Below are 20,606 nucleotides of genomic sequence, written 5' to 3' on the forward strand. Positions count from 1 at the left end.
CAGCAGGAGGCTTTTGTCTTGTTCAGTTGGGAGGGGAGCAGCAGCCACCTGGAGGCCTGCACAACTGTGAGATACAAATGATGATGCATCATATCTGTTGAATTTTAATTTTAATTAATGTTCATGTACTTTGCCCTTCATGTTCTTTGAATACTGATGTCTACATCCTGACATCTTGCCACAGGTGGCCAAAGAGACACTTATCAAATGTGCTGGGAAGAATCAGAAGCTTTTTAAAATATTTGGAAATTTGTCTGCATCATAATCCATTAACCAACTTAATGATGATATATTCCTTTATAACCGTAATCCATTTAACTTTGTTAGTTTGACCAGTTTGGTGAAACACACTTGTGCTGTTGCATACTGGTATGCAGAGATCAGTGTCCAGAGATTTTGCTCAGCTGGTGGGAAAATCATTTTATACAAACACAGGAAATTATGAAACTTAATCAAACTGTTGAGGTTTATTTGTGATTAATTGTTCCTGTACTTTGGGAATTTTCAGGAAAGGTGTCTCAATGTGTTAAAAAAAAAAGAAAAAAGGATAATAGACAGCACTATTACTGAACTGTTTTTGCTGCTAACCTCTGAGTCTTTTTCTCCCACATTTCACAAGACAGAAATGGAAAACTCAACTGAGGTTGTGTCTTTTGTGCTGGCAGCCTATGGAAATATAGGAGAGTTAAAATACCTGTATTTCACCATAATACTGTTATGGTTTCTCTCCATATGTGTGACCAACACAGCTCTTATTTTAGTCATATATGTGGACAAAAGATTACATGAGCCGATGTATATATTACTGTGTAATTTATTTGTGAATGAAATTGGAGGCAGCACATCACTGTATCCTCTTTTACTCTCACAGATGTTTTCAGACTCTCATGAAGTGACCCTGCCATGGTGTTTTCTGCAGATGTGTTGTATCTGCACAAGTGCTTCTGTAGAGTTTTGCAGTTTAGTAGCCATGGCCTACGACAGATATGTGGCTATCTGTTATCCTTTACACTACAGTGTCATCATGAACACAGGTAGAGTAGGTATGATCATTCTGCTCGTATGGACGTATTCATTTGTTAACTGTATATTCTTACTTTCATTTGTCGTCCGTTTAGAATTTTGTGGAAATGTCATTGACAAAGTGTTTTGTGAACAACACTTAATAATTAAACTTGCATGTTCAGTTTCAGTACTAAACCAAATATCTGACCTGCTTTTTGGCTTTCTGACAATTGTTATCCCATTTAGTCTCATTTCAGTCTCTTACATGAAGATTTTGGCTGTTTGTCTGAAAACCTCTAAAGAAAACAGACAAAAAGCTGTCTCCACCTGCACACCTCAGATTGTCTCAGTGTCAAACTTGTTTGTCGGCTGCCTTTTTCACGTTGTTGATTCCAGGTTTGGTGTGGCCCATGTACCTGGTAAAATACGCATTATTTTGTCTGTGTATCTCCTGGTTTGCCAACCAATGATCACCCCCTTTATGTATGGATTTAACCTACCGAAGATCAGACAATCATGGAAAAGATTTCTGTTTGATAAAAAATAATAATTTTCTCTTCATGTTGCAAGAGTCTTTTTAGAAGAAAGATGTGTATCTCTCTGGAGACAAAGATCATTAAATTGGTCTCCAAATTCATGGCTTAAAATGTATGGAGAAAATCACAAGACCGTTACAAGAATGTGGGAAACTGTTTTTGTAAGATAGATTTATTTTCTGCCCCTCTGACATTGCAGAGAACTTCATCGATTGCATCAGTGAGAGACTCACACTGAAATTTGACTCTGGGCGTGAACTTTCATTAGGCCTCTATTAGGTAGAAACACAGTGAGAGGCCTTCTCTCTTGATAATTTGAAATACTGAGCTTCAGTTACACCACACTTGTGTTGCATAAAACATCTGTGATGTTTGTGAATCTAAAAATATTGACCTTGACACACAATACTCTAGACTAAATAACAAAATGCTCATAATTTCTATGGAATAGTAGTGCACCATATGCCACACTAATTGCATTTGAGATATTTGGAATTAACATAAATGCTCTGTGTCTGCTGGATGTGTAATCATGCCATCTCCAGCATGTTAGCCATCAAGGTTTTTGCAAACTATATTGAGTTGTTCTGATTTCAACATTGGCCTTATTGGGCGTCCTGTTGGCTGAATGGTCTAGGAGACACAAACCAATGTTGCAACTCTGTCATTTGTTCTACAAGACACATGTAATACCTACCTTTCTGTGAGGAAAATCCAAAGCAATGTCAGAAATCATGTGTATAAAAGAACTGAAATAATGCTGCCATCATTCTTGGGTCCAATAATAGTCAAGTCCAATAATATGCCGAGGTCCACCACAGCAACATTTAATATCACGCTCTGTAAGGACTGAAATTCTGAAAAACACAGTGGCTTGGTGTCACTTCACGGTGAGACTTCACAGTTGGTATGAACCCCAGCAAGAGCAGGGCTTTTCTGTGTCGTATGTTCATGTTTGGTTTCCAGTTTCCCCCACCACCAAAAACATGCATGTTAGTGTTAATTATGTTGTCAGTGACCTTGACCCAAAGCACTGGCCTACTGGAGGTGCCTGCACAGTGGCTGCCAATTGCTGGATGGATTTCATGCGAGAGGAAAAGAATTTTTGGGAGCTCAATTTGTATGTCCCCTCAAAGGTTCCTGTAATGTAATGGTACTGAAAATATTCTGGGAATGTGACGGACGGACCTAAACAGAACCAAAAAGCAACATCATAAGTCAGTCCCTAAAGATCCTCTTATCTGACTTAAGGTTCTGCAAACGCCTTATAGAAATAGTGCAGAGACGTGCAGTATACTGAAGGAAATGTCCTATAGTAATGGTCTCCTAAACATTCCTAGAAGATCCTGAATGTTACCTGAAAGTCCAACACACAATGTCCCACTGCTCTTAAAGAAGTCCACATTTTGATCGTCTGGGAATGTTCTGGAGATGTTACCAGACCACGTCCTTTACATCAGCGAGGACAAAAAGACAACAAAAAAGAACATTCTACAAGCTGCTGATGAACCAAGACGAAGTTCTCATTCTCGTTCGCATGAACTCTTTGGCAAAGTCCTTGTAGTCAAGCACAGGCTGAAGGAGAGAGGGGACTGATATGGGCCTCTGTCCCAGCGGTGGAGGTCCATCAAATGCTTGACTGTGCAGACGTCAGTAGCACCAACCAGACAAGGACATGGCAGAGGAGGATAAGCAGGAGAAAGCTGGCTGGTGGCAGCAGGCTCATTCTTGAAGATGATGAAGGTTTGGGTGGATTCTTGACCACAGCCACATTCTGTTAAGAGTGACAGGGGGAGACATAGTTCCTCTTCCTCTTTTCTTTTTCTCCAAACTTTCTGGACTGGTTTTTATTGAGAAATAATAATGAGGTGTGGTTGAGTGGTTAATGATTTCAGGCTCAAACTTCAAGTGTGTGTGAGGAGCTGCAGCGGCTGAATGACTGAGGACTGAGACGCCAGCTTTTGGAAACCTTTGCTAAGGACACACTACAGCTTCAGCACTGAAGTCACAGTCTAAACTGAACTGAAGAAACAAAATGGCGATCGTATAGTTCAGTCCAGTTTTTCCTCTTCAACACACTCCAGATTAGGTTGTAAGTAAAACCGCTACACTTGACTAATTCTTATCGACTCTGTCCAACTGGGAAGTGAACAGCTGGATTATGATGGATAACACAATTACAAATTCCCTCTTTTTGTAGGATGTGTTGATTATATCAACTGATTCTTTGCATATTTAGCTAATCAGGAAACAAAGAAAGAAAAGTTCACAGTAGGTAAACTCATATCTTAAGCTGTATGAAAATGTAACTTTGTTTTTTGAAGAAAAGTTTTTCAGCTTGTATTAGCGGCTTAGCACAGCCCAACCCACCTCTGTGCACAACAACTGTATAAAGTTCAGCAGAGGCCTTTGTTTTGTTCACTTGGGGGGGGGGGTGCAGCAGTGGCTGTCTGTAGGCCTCCACAGCTGAACCAGTGATCTTGGATCATATGTGTTAAATGTGAATTTTAATTTATGCTCGTATGCTGTATGCTTAAAGTTGTTGTTGGGGCACTAACATCTAAATACTGACATTGTGTCACAGGTGACTGAAAAGACATTTTACCAAATGTGCTGAGACAAAGAAATCAGATTTAACTTTATTTTAAATATATATTTTTGAAGCATTTGAAGTTCTCTGCATCATAATCCATTAACCAACTAAGTGATGTTACATTCTTTTATGATCGTAAATTGATCACTTGTTATTTTGCCCATTGTGGTGAAACACACTGTTGTGCTGTTGCACACTTGTAAGCAGAGATCAGTGCTGAGAGATATTTGTTCAGTCATTGAGAAAATAATTTTAGGCAAATTCATTGAAATTATTAACCTAAAATGTGTATTTGATTATTTGTTTCTGTACTCTGGAAATTTTCTAAAAACAGTCAAGGACGGCCTGCATAAAAACAAAACTATCATGTTATTATACTTAAGTGCAGGTGGAATATTCAGCTTAAACATTCTTCAAAAGGACAATAGACAATACTATAACTGAGTTAGTTTTGCTGCTAAATTCTGTGCTTGTTGCCCAGACATTACACAAGATAGAAATGGAAAACTCAACTGAGGTTGTGTCTTTTGTGCTGGCAGCCTATGGCAACATTGGAGAGTTAAAATACCTGTATTTCAGCATAATACTGTTATGGTTCCTCTCCATATGTGTGACCAACACAGTTCTTATTATGGTCATATATGTGGACAAAAGCTTGCATGATCCAATGTATATATTACTGTGTAACTTATGTGCAAACGAAATAGGTGCAACCACTTCACTGTATCCTCTAATGCTCTCACAGATGTTTTCAGACACTCATGAAGTGACCCTGCCATGGTGTTTTCTGCAGATGTGGTGTATCTACACAATTGGTTCTGTAGAGTTTTGCAGTTTAGCAGCCATGGCCTACGACAGATATGTGGCTATCTGTTATCCTTTACACTACAGTGTCATCATGAACACAGGTAGAGTAGGTATGATCATTCTGCTCGTATGGATGTATTCAATTTTTAACTGTATATTCTTACTTTCATTTGTTGTCCGTTTGGAATTTTGTGGAAATGTCATTGACAAGGTGTTTTGTGACCAACACCTAATAATTAAACTTGCATGTTCAGTTTCAGCACTAAACCAAATATCTGACCTGCTTTTTGCCTTAGTAACTATGTTTATCCCATTTAGTCTCATTTTAGTCTCTTACATGAAGATTTTGGCTGTTTGTCTGAATGCTTCTAAAGAAAACAGACAAAAAGCCGTCTCCACCTGCACACCTCAGATTGTCTCAGTGTCAAACATATTTATTGGCTGCATTTTTCACTTTGCTGATTCTCGGTTTAATGTGGCTCATGTACCTGATAAAGTACGAGTCATTTTTTCTGTATATCTCCTGATTTTCCAACCAATGATCACCCCATTTATGTACGGCTTTAACCTACCAAAGATCAGACAATCATGTAAAAGATTCCTGTTTGATAAAAAATAAATATTTTTCTTCATGTTGCAAGAGTCTTTTTAGAGCAAAGATGTGTATCTCTGCTCCGTGGGAAAAAATATTGTCTCCACACTGTGGTTTAGATTGTAAAGACAAAAATATTCTAGATAGTTGCACAGAACTTATATTTATTGTGCAAATTTGTTTTTGTAATGTGGAGTTTTTATAGATTAGAATTTTGTCGACTGCATCAGTGATATGCAACGACTAATTTCTCCTTGATTCCTCGGATGATTATAGTCTTATTGCAGCCAAAAATAGACCTATACAATTTAATAACAATATTATTATGATTTAAAAACTTTAAAATACAATGTTTTGTTCTCAGCTTAACTGTTGCTAACCACAGTAACACTGAAGTTCTTTTTTCAACTGAATATTTTCTTTTTGACAAAATCTCAACTAATGAAACAACAATATGTAGCATTTAAAAAAACATGACAGACTTTGGTGACTCCAAGTGTGAGTGTCAGAAACAAACACTGCTCTACTAATGATCAGAAACATTAGAGGGTATATTCCCAAAAAAGTGAAATTGTCCTCCTTGACTTGAAGACTTGAAATTTGCTACCTCTTCAGATTTTTGGAACGTGCTCACTGGATGTTGGGTCTAGCATTCCACTGAGAACCCTGCTGTTGAAGCACAAGTTCCTTTCCTAAATTCAGACATCACAAGTTATCTTTAAACTATTACTGCATCGCTCTAGTTTTTCTATTGCAAAGCTTTGTCACCACGAGTCCATTTTAAACCCTCACAACACGGGTTACATTCACAAAGCAGCTGTCAAATATGTGTATTTATTTACTCATAATGTATTTCACATTTCTTGATTTTCTGCTTCTTTGTCAACATCCTTACATGTGGAATTGTACATCTGAATTTTTCAACCTCATTCTCTCATTTATCCAACTGGCATCACATTCTCATTTTTTCAACTATCCTTCTTTTAACCAGAGTTTTCTGAACTACCAGGATTAAGTCCCTTGAGCACCATCAGCCCCTTTAATTCTAGTTGTCCACAAATCACAATTTAAGTGTATAATATCACAAAATATTTACAAACATAAATGCTGTTTTTAAAGAAATTTGAATTTCCCATCTAAGCAGCTCAGAAGTTATCCTTTTCTACTGTGTGGTCCAAAACTGCTGCAGCATCTGATGAAACCTGTGATTTGCTGCATCATTTTATTCTTGTAGTTACACTGGCAAAAATGATGCACCTCTGCTTTCTTCACTGACTGGAAAACAAAACTATAAAAGTTAATATTGTAATGATACAATAATGTAATGTTTTGTTTTGTAAAGAAAGGTTTTCTTGGCCCTCAAGCGCAGCCCAACCCACCACAAGAAGTATATAAAGTTCAGCAGGAGGCTTTTGTCTTGTTCAGTTGGGAGGGGAGAAGCAGCCACCTGGAGGCCTGCACAACTGTGAGATACAAATGATGATGCATCATATCTGTTGAATTTTAATTTTAATTAATGTTCATGTACTTTGCCCTTCATGTTCTTTGAATACTGATGTCTACATCCTGACATCTTGCCACAGGTGGCCAAAGAGACACTTATCAAATGTGCTGGGAAGAATCAGAAGCTTTTTAAAATATTTGGAAATTTGTCTGCATCATAATCCATTAACCAACTCAGTGATGATATATTCCTTTATAACCGTAATCCATTTAACTTTGTTAGTTTGACCAGTTTGGTGAAACACACTTGTGCTGTTGCATACTGGTATGAAGAGATCAGTGTCCAGAGATTTTACTCAGCTGGTGGGAAAATCATTTTATACAAACACAGGAAATTATGAAACTTAATCAAACTGTTGAGGTTTATTTGTGATTAATTGTTCCTGTACTTTGGGAATTTTCAGGAAAGGTGTCTCAATGTGTTAAAAAAAAAAAAAAAAAAAGGATAATAGACAGCACTATTACTGAACTGTTTTTGCTGCTAACCTCTGAGTCTTTTTCTCCCACATTACAAAAGACAGAAATGGAAAACTCAACTGAGGTTGTGTCTTTTGTGCTGGCAGCCTATGGAAATATAGGAGAGTTAAAATACCTGTATTTCACCATAATACTGTTATGGTTTCTCTCCATATGTGTGACCAACACAGTTCTTATTTTAGTCATATATGTGGACAAAAGATTACATGAGCCGATGTATATATTACTGTGTAATTTATTTGTGAATGAAATCGGAGGCAGCACATCACTGTATCCTCTTTTACTCTCCCAGATGTTTTCAGACTCTCATGAAGTGACCCTGCCATGGTGTTTTCTGCAGATGTGTTGTATCTGCACAAGTGCTTCTGTAGAGTTTTGCAGTTTAGCAGCCATGGCCTACGACAGATATGTGGCTATCTGTTATCCTTTACACTACAGTGTCATCATGAACACAGGTAGAGTAGGTATGATCATTCTGCTCGTATGGATGTATTCAATTTTTAATTTTATCTTCTCGTTTTCATTTGTTGTCTGTTTGGAATTTTGTGGAAATGTCATTGACAAGGTGTTTTGTGACCCCCACTTAATAATTAAACTTGCATGTTCAGTTTCAGTACTTGGCAAAATATCTGAACTGCTTTTTGTCTTTGTCACTGTGTTTATCCCATTTAGTCTCATTTTAGTCTCTTACATTAAGATTTTGGCTGTTTGTCTGAAAACCTCTAAAGAAAACAGACAAAAAGCCGTCTCCACCTGCACACCTCAGATTGTCTCAGTGTCAAACTTGTTTGTCGGCTGCCTTTTTCAAGTTGTTGATTCTAGGTTTCGTGTGGCCCATGTACCTGGTAAAATGCACGTTATTTTGTCTGTGTATCTCCTGGTTTGCCAACCAATGATCACCCCCTTTATGTATGGATTTAACCTACCGAAAATCAGACAATCATGGAAAAGATTTCTGTTTGATAAAAAATAATAATTTTCTCTTCATGTTGCAAGAGTCTTTTTAGAAGAAATATGTGTATCTCTCTGAAGACAGAGATCATTATATTGGTCTCCAAATGGCTTTAAATGTATATAGAAAATCACAAGACCATTACAAGAATGTGGGAAACTGTTTTTGTAAGATAGATTTTTTTTGACATTGCAGAGAACTTCATCGATTGCATCAGTGAGAGACTCACACTGAAATTTGACTCTGGGCGTGAACTTTCATTAGGCCTCTATTAGGTAGAAACACAGTGAGAGGCCTTCTCTCTTGATAATCTGAAATACTGAGCTTCAGTTACACCACACTGGTGTTGCATAAAACATCTGTGATGTTTGTGAATCTAAAAATATTGACCTCACGTTGTTGATTCCAGGATGGATGAAGCCCTTGTCCCTGATAAAGTACACATTTTTCTCTCTCTGTATGCTCTCATCGGCCAACCAATGGTCACTCCCTTTATGTATATGGATTTAAACTACAGAAAATCACACAATCATGGAAAAGATTTCTGTTTGATAAAAAATAAATGTTTTCTTTATGTCCCAAGAGTCTGTTTATTGCAGGGATCAGTCTCTGCTCTGTGGCAAAGAATAACATTATATTTGTCTCTAGAGTGTTTTTTTAAATCTATCGGCTTATATTAATATAATGTGAAAGAATTACAAGAATGTGTGAAGACATCTTTGTAAAAAAAAAAATTTTCTACTGCACCTCTGAAGTTGCAGAATAATCAGTGGACTGCATTAATGATATGGAACCACTCATTTTTCCTTGATTCCTCAGATGATTTACTTTAAGTACAACTAAAGATGTTATTCTACTGCAGCATCTACCAAAACAAATCAACATATTACTGTCATGTAATATAATGATATTATAAAATAACTGAATGAGAATATTAATACAGCAACTTTTGGGATCCATCCAACACCAACCTGAACTGAACTGAACAAATGAGACAGCTCTCTCTGCTCATAGGGGCAGGGACCAGTGCTGGCGAGGCCTGGATCAGGGCCAGCTAACCCGCTAATCTGTAAGATAAACCACCTTCTGGCTGTTTCACAGTTCTTGAGAACCAGTCCAGTTTTCCAGGTAAACTCATATGGTAAACTGCACTAAAGTGTAAGTTTTTGTTTTTTGAAGAAAAGTTTTTCAGCTTGTATTAGCAGCTGGGCTCTCCAGCACAGCCCAACCCAACTCTTTGCACAAGAACTGCATAAAGTCCAGCAGAGGCCTTTGTCTTGTTCAGTTGGGAGGGCGACAGCAGCCATCCTGACTCTGTGTCACAGGTGACTGAGGGGACAAATATCAGAAAGTGCAGTGAAGAAGACATCAGATTTACTTTTCAACAATCGTTTAAGCATTTGAACATTTGTCTGCAACACAATCCATTAACCAACTAAGTGATGTTATATTATTTAATGACAATAATCTGATCATTTCTTATTTTGACCAAAGTGGTGAAATATGCTGCTGTGCTGCTGCACACTGGTACACAGAGATCAGTGTTAAGAGATTTTTGCTCTGTTGATGAGAAAATATGTTTAGGCAGATTCAAGAAAATTATGAAAGTAACGAGGTTTATTTGGGATTTCTGTCTGTACTCTGGAAATATTCTACAAAAACAGTCAAGAAAGGCGTCTCAGTGTGTTTGCCCACTTAACAACAAAATTATTAATGCAGGTTGAATAGTGGGCTGAAGCATTATTTCAAAAGATAATAGATGACACTATTACTGAGTTAGTTTTGCTTCTCAATTCTGTGTTTGCAGCCCCCACTTTACACAAGACAGAAATGGAAAACTCAACTGAGGTTGTGTCTTTTGTGCTGGCAGCCTATGGAAATATAGGAGAGTTAAAATACCTGTATTTCAGCATAATGCTGTTATGGTACCTCTCCATATGTGTGACCAACACAGCTCTTATTATGGTCATATATGTGGACAAAAGCTTACATGAGCCGATGTATATATTACTGTGTAATTTATGTGCAAATGAAGTGTATGCCACCACATCAGTGTATCCTCTTATACTCTCACAGATGTTTTCAGACACCCATGAAGTGACCCTGCCATGGTGTTTTCTGCAGGTGTGGTGTATTTACACATGTGCTTCTGTAGAGTTTTGCAGTTTAGCAGCCATGGCCTTTGATAGATATGTGGCCATCTGTTATCCTTTACACTACAGTGTCATCATGAACACAGGTAGAGTAGGTATGATCATCCTGTTCGTATGGGTTTATTCTCTTGTTAGTTTGATATTCTCGTTTTCATCCGTCATCCATTTAAAATTTTGTGGAAATGTCATTGACAAAGTGTTTTGTGCACAACACTTAATAATTAAACTTGCATGTTCAGTTTCAGTACTAAACCAAATATCTGACCTGCTTTTTGCCTTTCTAACAATTGTTATACCGTTTGGTCTCATTTCAGTCTCTTACATGAAGATTTTGGCTGTTTGTCTGAATACTTCCAAAGAAAACAGACAAAAAGCCGTCTCCACCTGCACACCTCAGATTGTCTCGATGTCAAACTTGTTTGTCGGCTTCATTTTTCACTTTGTTGATTCCAGGATGGATGAAGCCCTTGTACCTGATAAAGTACGCATTTTTCTCTCTTTATATGCTCTCATTGGCCAACCAATGATCACTCCCTTTATGTATGGATTTAAACTACAGAAAATCAGACAATCATGGAAAAGATTCCTGTTTGATGAAAAATAAATGTTTTCTTCATGTCCCAAGAGTCTGTTTATTGCAAGGATCAGAATCTCTGCTCAGATCTCTTGTCTAAAAATCTATAAGTTATTAATATAATGTGAAATAATTACAAGAATGTCCAAAGTCATTTTTGTGCAGAATTATTTTCTGCTGCACCTCTGAAGTTGCAGAGTAATTAGTGGACTGCATTAATGATATGGAACCACTCATTTCTCCTTGATTCCTCAGATGATTAACTTAAAGTACACTATCATATGATATAATTTAACATAATTATATTATAATATAAATGAATAAGAACAGTATTACAGCAACTTAAAAAATATTGTAGAAAGCAGAGAAAATAAAAAAAACATGACTTTTAATGAAACATTGCATTGAGAATCAGTCAGCAGACTCATTCTTTTATTATTATTTTTTTCTGACAAAATCTCTGCTCATAAAGCACCAATATATAGGATTTTTAAAATTGATAATGTCCCAGACAACACTGCTCTGCTGATGCTCAGAATTACTGTAGTTTGTCTTTAGCTGTTATTTTGCAGTTCTTTTTCATCACAAGTGCATTTTGATGTCCACACGAAAAGGCCCACAGTCAAAGAGAAAATTAATAGATTTATGTAACTACAGAGATCAAAAATGTACCTCAGCCAGCTTTCTACTTTTCCTGTAAAAGCAACATATAGATTCACATCTGAAGTTACCTGATGTCAACAAACTACTGACTAACTGAACTTCATTCAGCATCTGAAGGGGGTCAGTGACAGGAAAAAGCCACGCTGGATTAAAATTAGGGACCACTGATCCAATGTAAAGTCAGAACACGCTTGCTACTGTAACAGGAGGTAAATAAGGAAACTGTATGTATTTCTAGTTTTGGCCAGCAGAGGTCAGTGTCAGACCAGAGTGAGCACTGCTTTTCATGACAGTATGTCTGTCAGTTGGCCTCACTTAACTTCACTCAACCGACATCTTTTCACACAGTTATCTTTACTTATTATACAATCATCGCAAAGAAAGCTCAGAGACTGAGTGTAAATTTTTACTTTCAATATTGTGTTCAGTGATTGTGGAAAAATCTGTTTCTTCTGTATTGGTTCATTCACTGTGTGGAAATAAGAAGAGGTACAAAACTTTTGACTCTACACTCAGTTTGATGTTAGATGGTAAATTTATTGTATCAAGGTTTGATTTGTCACATGAAGCTGTCAAGGATGAAATTTTCATTTGGTGTGATCAACATGAAAATCTACATCCTCGTGTTGATAAAATGAAAGATTTATTATATTTCACTTTTTTTTTTATCACACCTAACTGATTTGATGGTGATAACTGACTTGTGATTTGATGCTGTCTTCTTCTGTTTTTTTACACTGTCACATGTTTTTACAGTTGCTGAGACACATTTCTCTGTAGGTTCTCACTTTTTCAACATTCTTCACATAATTCTCTTTAGCAACAGGCAGCACGAATGCAAAACACTGTGTATATATCTAAGTATTTACTTGTGTACCCGGACACTGCCAACAGTTGTCTGCCAGTCGTAACGTGTTGTCTATATATTCACCATAAAAATCACAAACAACGACTAGTGTCACAGCTGTTAACAAAATAAGGTTGCTTCTTTATTGCATGCATATCTTACAAGAGAGGTTTAATAAACTGGGAGGGCCTCCACAGGGGGACTCCAAACAGCTTCAGAGGAGGCCCAGTTAATGGAACTGATAAAAAATCATATAAGTTATCAAAAGGAGATCACATAATAGAGCCTAAATGTGTGTGATGTGGTTAAAGATAAAAATAGTAAAGCCTTGGGGAATATGACTGTTTCTGTCCTTTCCTACAGTCAGAAACTAATAAATGCCTTTGGACATATTTTTTTCTGGTGAAGTCTGTCAAAGACCAGCATTACGTGTATAAATCTTGGCTCAATTGTTGAGTGTCCATGGGCTCAAATAACATAATTGTGATCCCACAGGCATCCAGGAAATTGAGTGAAAGCAAGCAAACTAAGGTGGGGGGGCGCCTTTCTCCAGGCTTTGTCTGAGGGGAGGCCCACAGCCTCAGAGTTTGAAAACCCCTGTCTTACAGTACACGTCACAGACATTTCAGTGTTATTCAGTCCTGTCTTATGCATCTGGCCACAAGTTCTCATCCACATCACTGCTAATATTCTCCCCTTCACTACACCTGGGTAAGAATCTTTTTGCATGTCTGATTCATCCAGCGTTCATTGCGTCCAAGAGGAACATACGATCATGTGGCTGGTGATCGTAAAGTTTCCACCTCCATATGAGGAAAGTAACTCCTGTGTGGGGTTGAGGAATGGAGAGGAAGATGGAAGAGAAAGGTGACACCGTCCTGGGATGATCTGTAAACCATTCTGTGTCTGTAAGAGAGCGGTGAAACGCCACGTTGTCTCGATTACAAAACGCTCTGGATTCTTCCTCACTTTCCTCACCTGACACAAGTTCAGAGGAATGAAAATAGGTGCAAAGTACTGCATTGTTCAAGTTCAGAGTTTATGGAGTTTTTAAAACTTTAGTTTTAGATGTGAACACAGCAGAATGTTGCAGACCAATTTCTAGACCGGGGGGGACCAGATTGGGGCAAGTTTTTTGTCAGAGGGGCCCCTTAAAAACAGGTAGTAATAGTATACAAAGTAGTAGTGCACAGAAACAACATAAAAAACCAATATATATTAAATTTTGGCACATTAGCACCAATAAAAGTAGCCAAATTAGCTATTCGCAGTTCCTGTTTCCAGTGTATCCATGTATGTATGTATGTATGCAGATAACAGCATTCAGCAAACTAAAGTCTGCAAGTCACTTATCTTTGTGTTTCGTGTGCCTTGTTAACCTCCTTGGTTAGCAAGGGCACTCGTTTGAACTCGTTCCCCTTCTTCCTTTTTCACCCAGTTAAATTTATCCTTCATCCCGTAGCCAGACTTGGGGGTCGTGACAAGTAGCTTGTAAATGCTGTGCTGACTGAGTTAGGAGGTTTGAAAAGTTATCTGCTATAGAGAAATGTGACTTAACAATTGTAAAAAATAACCATCGTGTTTTTCATTGGATGAAGAGATGTGAGAACATAAAGTTTGGAGCAAGTATTTGTTGTCCGGCAAACTGGCTGCTTTTGAGATCTCAGAACTGAACTTTTTATTTCTAACAATTAATTAAAATAATTGACAAATACTTCCATGTATAGTAAATGTAACAGAATGATTACAGTGGTATAAAGTTACAGTCATACAGACCTGCTGCAACAGCAGACAGACCACTGCATGTATTTGTAGCTGTGGCCAGCAGAGGTCAGTATCAGACCAGAGAGTATTACAGTAAAGTGTGAGTACAGGCTGATTTTAAACATCAAAGTCTTTTTGCAGATCAAATCTACTAATTAAGTCTTTGCCAGCGAATTGCATTGTGGGTATTGTAGTTTTGACAATAGGAAGAGGAACATGTGGAATGAAAAAAACCCTCTGGTTCTGCTGCATCAATTAATATGGTTTTTCAACATTTTAGAGCAGGAGTTCAATTCTAAATCAGTTGAGTACTTTTTAAAGACTTATGTCAAAGGTCACAGTTCCTGTGGTGGAGTGTGTAAGCACATTTACCTAATAAAAATGTGCAAGCTATTTGTCCTTTACTTTAATATTTTCTTTTCATACTACTTTCTTCTTACACTACAGTTCGAGGACTGAAATATTATACTTTTTACTCCATTGCATTAATCTGAGAGCTTCATCTTAAACATACTGTATGCTCTTAAATCCCTTCAATTTCTTTTGTTCACCAGTTCATCCAGTTATCTTTTCACTAGCCATTAAGTGTAATTGCACTTCTTTGTAGGGCTACAGACTCAACCTCCTTAAACTCCCTCCCTATTTTGAGTGCAATTAATTTACCAAAAAAGAGACAAAATGCACAACAAAGTTAAAGATACATTTTACAGATATCACTGTTATGATAATTTGATACTTGTGTGGTGAAAGACTGATATTGTGACACCCTTATATCTGATAAAACAAACATTGTGGAGGTTTAACTTTGGGCTCTGAGTAATTTTAACAGCATTTCTGAATATTTTCTGAATTTTTACAACCAAAAAAATCAATCGTGATGTGATCATGATCATGATGAAAATAATAATAATTTAGCTCTAAAATCCTGGTTTTACATTAATGCATGAGTAATAATAAAATTATATTAAAGTACATCAGTCACAGGGGACTTTTTACTGAGTTTAGTACCTTTACTTTTAATACTAAACATTTTTGAGGCAGATCTTTTTCTTTTGCACCAGAGTCTGTTACAGTGTGACGTTACTACTGTTACTTAAGTAACCTGAGTACTTCCTCCACCACTGCACAGTCTATTCAGAGTTAATCAGCATCACAGTTCATCATTTCTGGGATATCTTAGTTAAGAGTGCACTCATGGCACAGATCACTGTTACGTTTCCTAAATGTTAAGGCTGAATAAAAATTAAGTGCTTATGGAATCAGTTGAGAAATTATGACTGCAGTATTCATTTATCATCAGCATGTGGTGCTGCAGTATTTTGATTTTACAAAACTGGATCAGTAGTGGAGGTTAAAAGTTCATATGTGGCCTATGACATTTAGCAAATATGCAGTCGGTGGAGATAATTATTTTTCTGATTCATACAAACAAATCTAATGAAACATTTTTCACAAATCTTCTCCCCTTCTCCTCTCATCCCTTCTGATTCAGTCCGATGGAAACCACTCTCATCTCCCTCTGCCCGCTCTTCAGCACATCCTCCATCTAATGACTCTTCATTAAACCTTCAAACTACATATTGTTGTGACGTGGTCCTTGCTAGTGAATTTTTACTTTTGCCCTGAGAATTAACCATGTGTGTGCTTGTATTTGTTTGTCTCTAGAGGGTGCTGCAGTCTCACAAACTAGTACAGTATGTTCAGAAAGGTAGCAGGGGATTTTTATAGATGTGTGGGAATGAACACCAAAAAAAACCCTCCTCTAATTTATTTATTTATTTATTTATGTCGGCGTGCTCAACCTCCATCAGGTAACAGATGTTTGGCAGGAAAGCAGCCACACCATTAGGCCCAACTTAAGAACTATTGTCAGGAAGTTATGTTGCTTTTTGAGTGGGGCATTTTTCTTAACAGCACACACAAAGAGTACTAAAATTTATTGTAGTGCAGCAAAACTGCTCACAGTGTGGTATTTTGAATAATGACACAAAACAAAGCAGACAATGAAGAGTTTCTGTCAGAAACATTTAGGATTGGAGGACTTGAGTTGCTCACTTGTTGGCCAAATTTCCTGCTGAGCAGCACCACAATGTTGCCTGTGTGTCAGTGCTAATATGTGTCAAGTCATGTGTCAAGTATTTTCACTGGCATGCCATTAGGTTTAGACCACCGATGCTCAACTTGCAGCCCATGGGCCGAATTCAGCTCCTGGTTGGGTGCCGGGTGGCCCTCTGACTGTTTTCTAATTCACAGTGAAAGTTAATTGATTCACGCTGTTTTTCTCAGGAAGGAGGGACCAATAATGCAGTTTTGTGTGATTGGTTAAAGGAGGCAGTTAGTATCAGATGGTGAGCTCTGCAGGAGAAGATAACTTTTTACAAAAGTTACACAGAAAAATTAACCATTATAGTGACAGATGAACAGAATATGAGGTAATGAAAATATTCTGCTGTCTGTAACCATTTGTCCTTGAAGGGGTTGGAGCCTGTCCCAGCTGACGTGGGGCGAGAGTCAGGGTACAGCCTGGTCAAGTCGCCAGTTCATCGCAGAGCTGACACAGACACAACCATTCACACTCACACCTATGGACAATTTAGAGTCACCAATTACCCTAATTATTGCAAGCCTTTGGGAGGAAGCAGGAGTTCCCAGAGAGAACCCCCGCAGACACAAGGAGAACATGCAAACTCTGCACAGAAAGGCCCTGCCCTGGCCACAAACTCCCCAGCCCCCCAGGGGATTCAATCTCAGGATCTCCTTGCTGTGAGGAAACAGCGCTAACCACTGTACCACCGTGCCACCCTTATTATATCCATTAGGTTATCATAAAAAAGGGTGAAATCAGGTAATATGGGACATTTTTTGGTAGACTAACAAGAAAACCACCTAAAAATGTGACAACTACTGTAAGTGTTATTTTCATAATTTGTTATGGATCTCTGCTATATTTCTATGAAGAAAATATGTTGCCAAGTCAAATATTTTAGAACCTTTTGCACCTCAGACACCAAGAACCCCTACCTCACTCCGATGACACGTTCAGGTAAAATTGGACACCAAACAATTGATCACAATGGCAATCACAGCTGCTGATAACTCATTTAAAATGACTGTAACAAACCTGTCACCCGTGCCGGGATGCCGTGCCTCTTCAGAATCTGTAACCGATCTTTATATTAACGACAAATGTTGCTCTAAATTTTTCTGTTTAATGCTTCTGACATGACACACCCACCCTTCTATCCTGAATTTCACATATATTCATTTAATCACCCTATTCTAATGTCATAAATGTGCATTTCTAATAAAAGGGCGTAAATATGGTGTTCATTCTATCCCTGGTCGGAGCAGTTTATTGTTTATGACTTATGTTGATGAATCATTCCAACATTTCAGTAACTGCATGATGGAAGCAGTTCCAGCGGTTTAATGTTTTATGAATTCTTTTAAGTCTTACCAAAACATTTACAACTGAAATGGAGTTGAGTTATTAAAGGGACAGTTCAATCAAAAACTACACGTTTTTCCCCTGGACGATGGTCCTGTTTACACATCTACAAAGCTGTAGTGTGAGTTGCAGAGTCTTGCAGATATCAGCCGTAGAAATGTCTGCCTTCACTTCAATATAATGGGACTAAATGGCACTCGGCTTGTGGTGCACCAAGAAATACATTTGAAAAATTCAAAATCAGTCTATCTTTCCATAAATCAAGACCTGGTGACTCAAGATAATCCACAGGCTTTGTTATGAGCAGTTTTATTCAGGGGCTGCTTTCTTTCTACAGTAAAATCTACCAGATCAATTTTAGAATCTACTGGACTTTATGAAAGAGAGTAGTTCCTACACGAAAACGCGCACAAAACGGTCTGTGGACCACTATGATTTTTGTAGAAAGACACTGGTTTTTAAATTTTTCAAATCTATTTTTGTTGCTTTGAGCGCCACAAGCCCGAGTGCCATTTAGTCCCATTATATTAAAGAGATGGCAGGCGTCTCTACAGCTGATGTCTCCAAAACTCTGCAACGCAGACCAAAAAAACAAATCTAGATGGATAAATAAAACTACAGCCCGGTGGGGAAACGTGTATTTTTGATTTTGGGGTGAATTGTCCATTTAACACATTAAAATGTCAGATTTATCTGTCAATCCTTGCACCACTAATTTGGAGAATTTCAAAGAAAGATGAGTTATAGGCATTTTAGTGTTTATTCATTTTATCTGATAAATACAATTATTAATGTTTGTTTATTAAGTGGCCCCCGACTTCCTGTCATGTTGAAAAATTGGCCCCTGGACAAAACAAGTTGAGTGTCCCTGATTAAGGCAGTAAGTGAAAGAAAAAATCATTTGTAGGGAACCCTTCCTTTCACTTTTGCTGCATTATTGAAACAAGAAATACTGCGCATATGTTGACAAAACAATGTGAACTCAAGGTGCACTTCCTCTGAAACTGAGATTGTTTTGTCAACTGCTGATTCCAAGGTCAAGAATGAACTAAGTTCAACCCGCACATGAGTAGCTTCATAAGTGAACACAAACCACAGGGCTCGTCACATTACAAACCTTATCGCTTTTATTCAAACTGTACACATACAACAGACTTATCTCATTAAAAAAACAAGTAAAAAAGACAAAAATGAGTACCCCCATAAATACAATATGCCTTAAAAAAAAAACAGTCTGTGTTTACTTGGTAGGTTGCATATGTTCCTATAGAAAAAACACACTCCTATTCCTTCTGAAAACAAGACCAACACATCAGTCTGCCATCACTGACACCAGCAGGTCTCAGCTGCCTGGAGACAATTACACACAACACTTTTGCCTTGTTAGGTAAAAAAACTTGATGGACGAGAGATGACTCATGTGTAGTGGAGTGTTGCCCTGTTTCCTAACACGATCCTTTCACCAGGGTTTGAGGTATGTAGTACATTCACATGGGAAATGTGACGTTTCTCGTATACAAACTGCTTTAACAGTATACTGTGGAGATTGGTGCGTAGTGTTAGTATGTGTGGGATCAGGACACAGCTATAGATTTAAAATAACTAGAACATTAGGTCTATAAGGTCTTCCCCTCGTTGCTGCAGGGTGTTTCCATTCATTTACACGCGATGCCTGTAGAGAACGCGTGCTAAGAAACAAAAACTTCTGGCAATCATATGCTGCCTTGCAGCTGTCTCCGTCAAACTTCCTCATAAAATCTCCTGCTGATTTGATTTTTGTCAGAAATACTGCATGCACCAGATGACTGCCAATGGGACTAAATCACTGGTTACCATTTCACTATAGTAACCGATACTGTATGCAGCACTGTGACCTCATTTTTTTCCCCCACTTGAATAAAGAACACTGAAAGTTCAAAAAACTAATCAGATTTCAAAAAAGAAATGAAGAGCCTCAACCCTGAAATACACATTTGGGTCTAAGGCTGCAACTACTGACTATTTTCATTGTTAATTTATCTGCTGATTATTTTCTCGATTATTTGATTAGTTGTTTGGTTGATAAGATCTCAGAAAATGGTGAAAAATGTCAACCAGCTCTTCCCAAAGTCGAAGATGACGTCCTCAAAGGTCTTGTTTTGTCCACAACTCAAAGATATTCGGTTTACTGTCACAGAGGAGTAAAGAAACCTTTAAGAAGCTGACATCAGAGAATTATTATCAAAATAGATGGCAATTCATTTCATTCATTCATTGATTAATCATTGCAGCTCTATTTGGGTGGTGTTATTTTAATCTTAATTAATTATTTAGTTGACAGGTTTCAATTAATCTATTATGAATCGATTATTAAATTTATCACCACTTATTTTTATGACCAATTAATCAGTTTGAGTAATTTTTTAAGAAATAAAGGTAAGAATTCTCAGACTTTTGCTACCTAAATGTGAGTTTTTTTCTGGTTTCTTTTCTCCTTTATGTCAGTTAACTGAATATCTTTGAATTTAGGGACAAAACGAGACATTTGAGGACGTCATCCTGGGCTTTGGGAAACAACAATCAACATTTTTCACAATTTCCAAGATCTTATGAACCAAACATCTAATGATAAGGAAAATAACTGACAGATTAATCAACAATGAAAATAAACGTTAGTTGGAGCCATACAGGTTTCCTTTCTACTGCATTAAAA

The 20,606-nt window shown here is 37.5% G+C and overlaps 4 protein-coding genes across 4 annotated transcripts; all 4 read left to right on the forward strand.

The window, feature by feature from the left end:
* The first annotated feature begins 625 nt into the window (after window positions 1-625).
* Window positions 626-1,552, forward strand: LOC146323228 (olfactory receptor 7G1-like). The gene has a single exon (XM_084724153.1). The coding sequence runs from the start codon at window positions 626-628 to the stop codon at window positions 1,550-1,552; it is 927 nt and encodes a 308-aa protein (XP_084580279.1).
* Window positions 1,553-4,633: 3,081 nt separating this feature from the next.
* On the forward strand, window positions 4,634-5,560 carry LOC146323229 (olfactory receptor 1E16-like). The gene has a single exon (XM_084724154.1). The coding sequence runs from the start codon at window positions 4,634-4,636 to the stop codon at window positions 5,558-5,560; it is 927 nt and encodes a 308-aa protein (XP_084580280.1).
* A 1,999-nt stretch (window positions 5,561-7,559) lies between these two features.
* On the forward strand, window positions 7,560-8,486 carry LOC146323230 (olfactory receptor 7G1-like). The gene has a single exon (XM_084724155.1). The coding sequence runs from the start codon at window positions 7,560-7,562 to the stop codon at window positions 8,484-8,486; it is 927 nt and encodes a 308-aa protein (XP_084580281.1).
* Window positions 8,487-10,295: 1,809 nt separating this feature from the next.
* LOC146323231 (olfactory receptor 13C8-like) lies at window positions 10,296-11,222 on the forward strand. Its single transcript, XM_084724156.1, has one exon. It carries the CDS (start codon window positions 10,296-10,298, stop codon window positions 11,220-11,222), a length of 927 nt encoding a protein of 308 aa, XP_084580282.1.
* The last annotated feature ends 9,384 nt before the right edge of the window (window positions 11,223-20,606 follow it).

Source organism: Lutjanus erythropterus, chromosome 8, assembly GCF_056507025.1.
Source record: "Lutjanus erythropterus isolate fLutEry1 chromosome 8, fLutEry1.hap2, whole genome shotgun sequence".
Lineage (NCBI taxonomy): Eukaryota > Metazoa > Chordata > Actinopteri > Lutjaniformes > Lutjanidae > Lutjanus > Lutjanus erythropterus.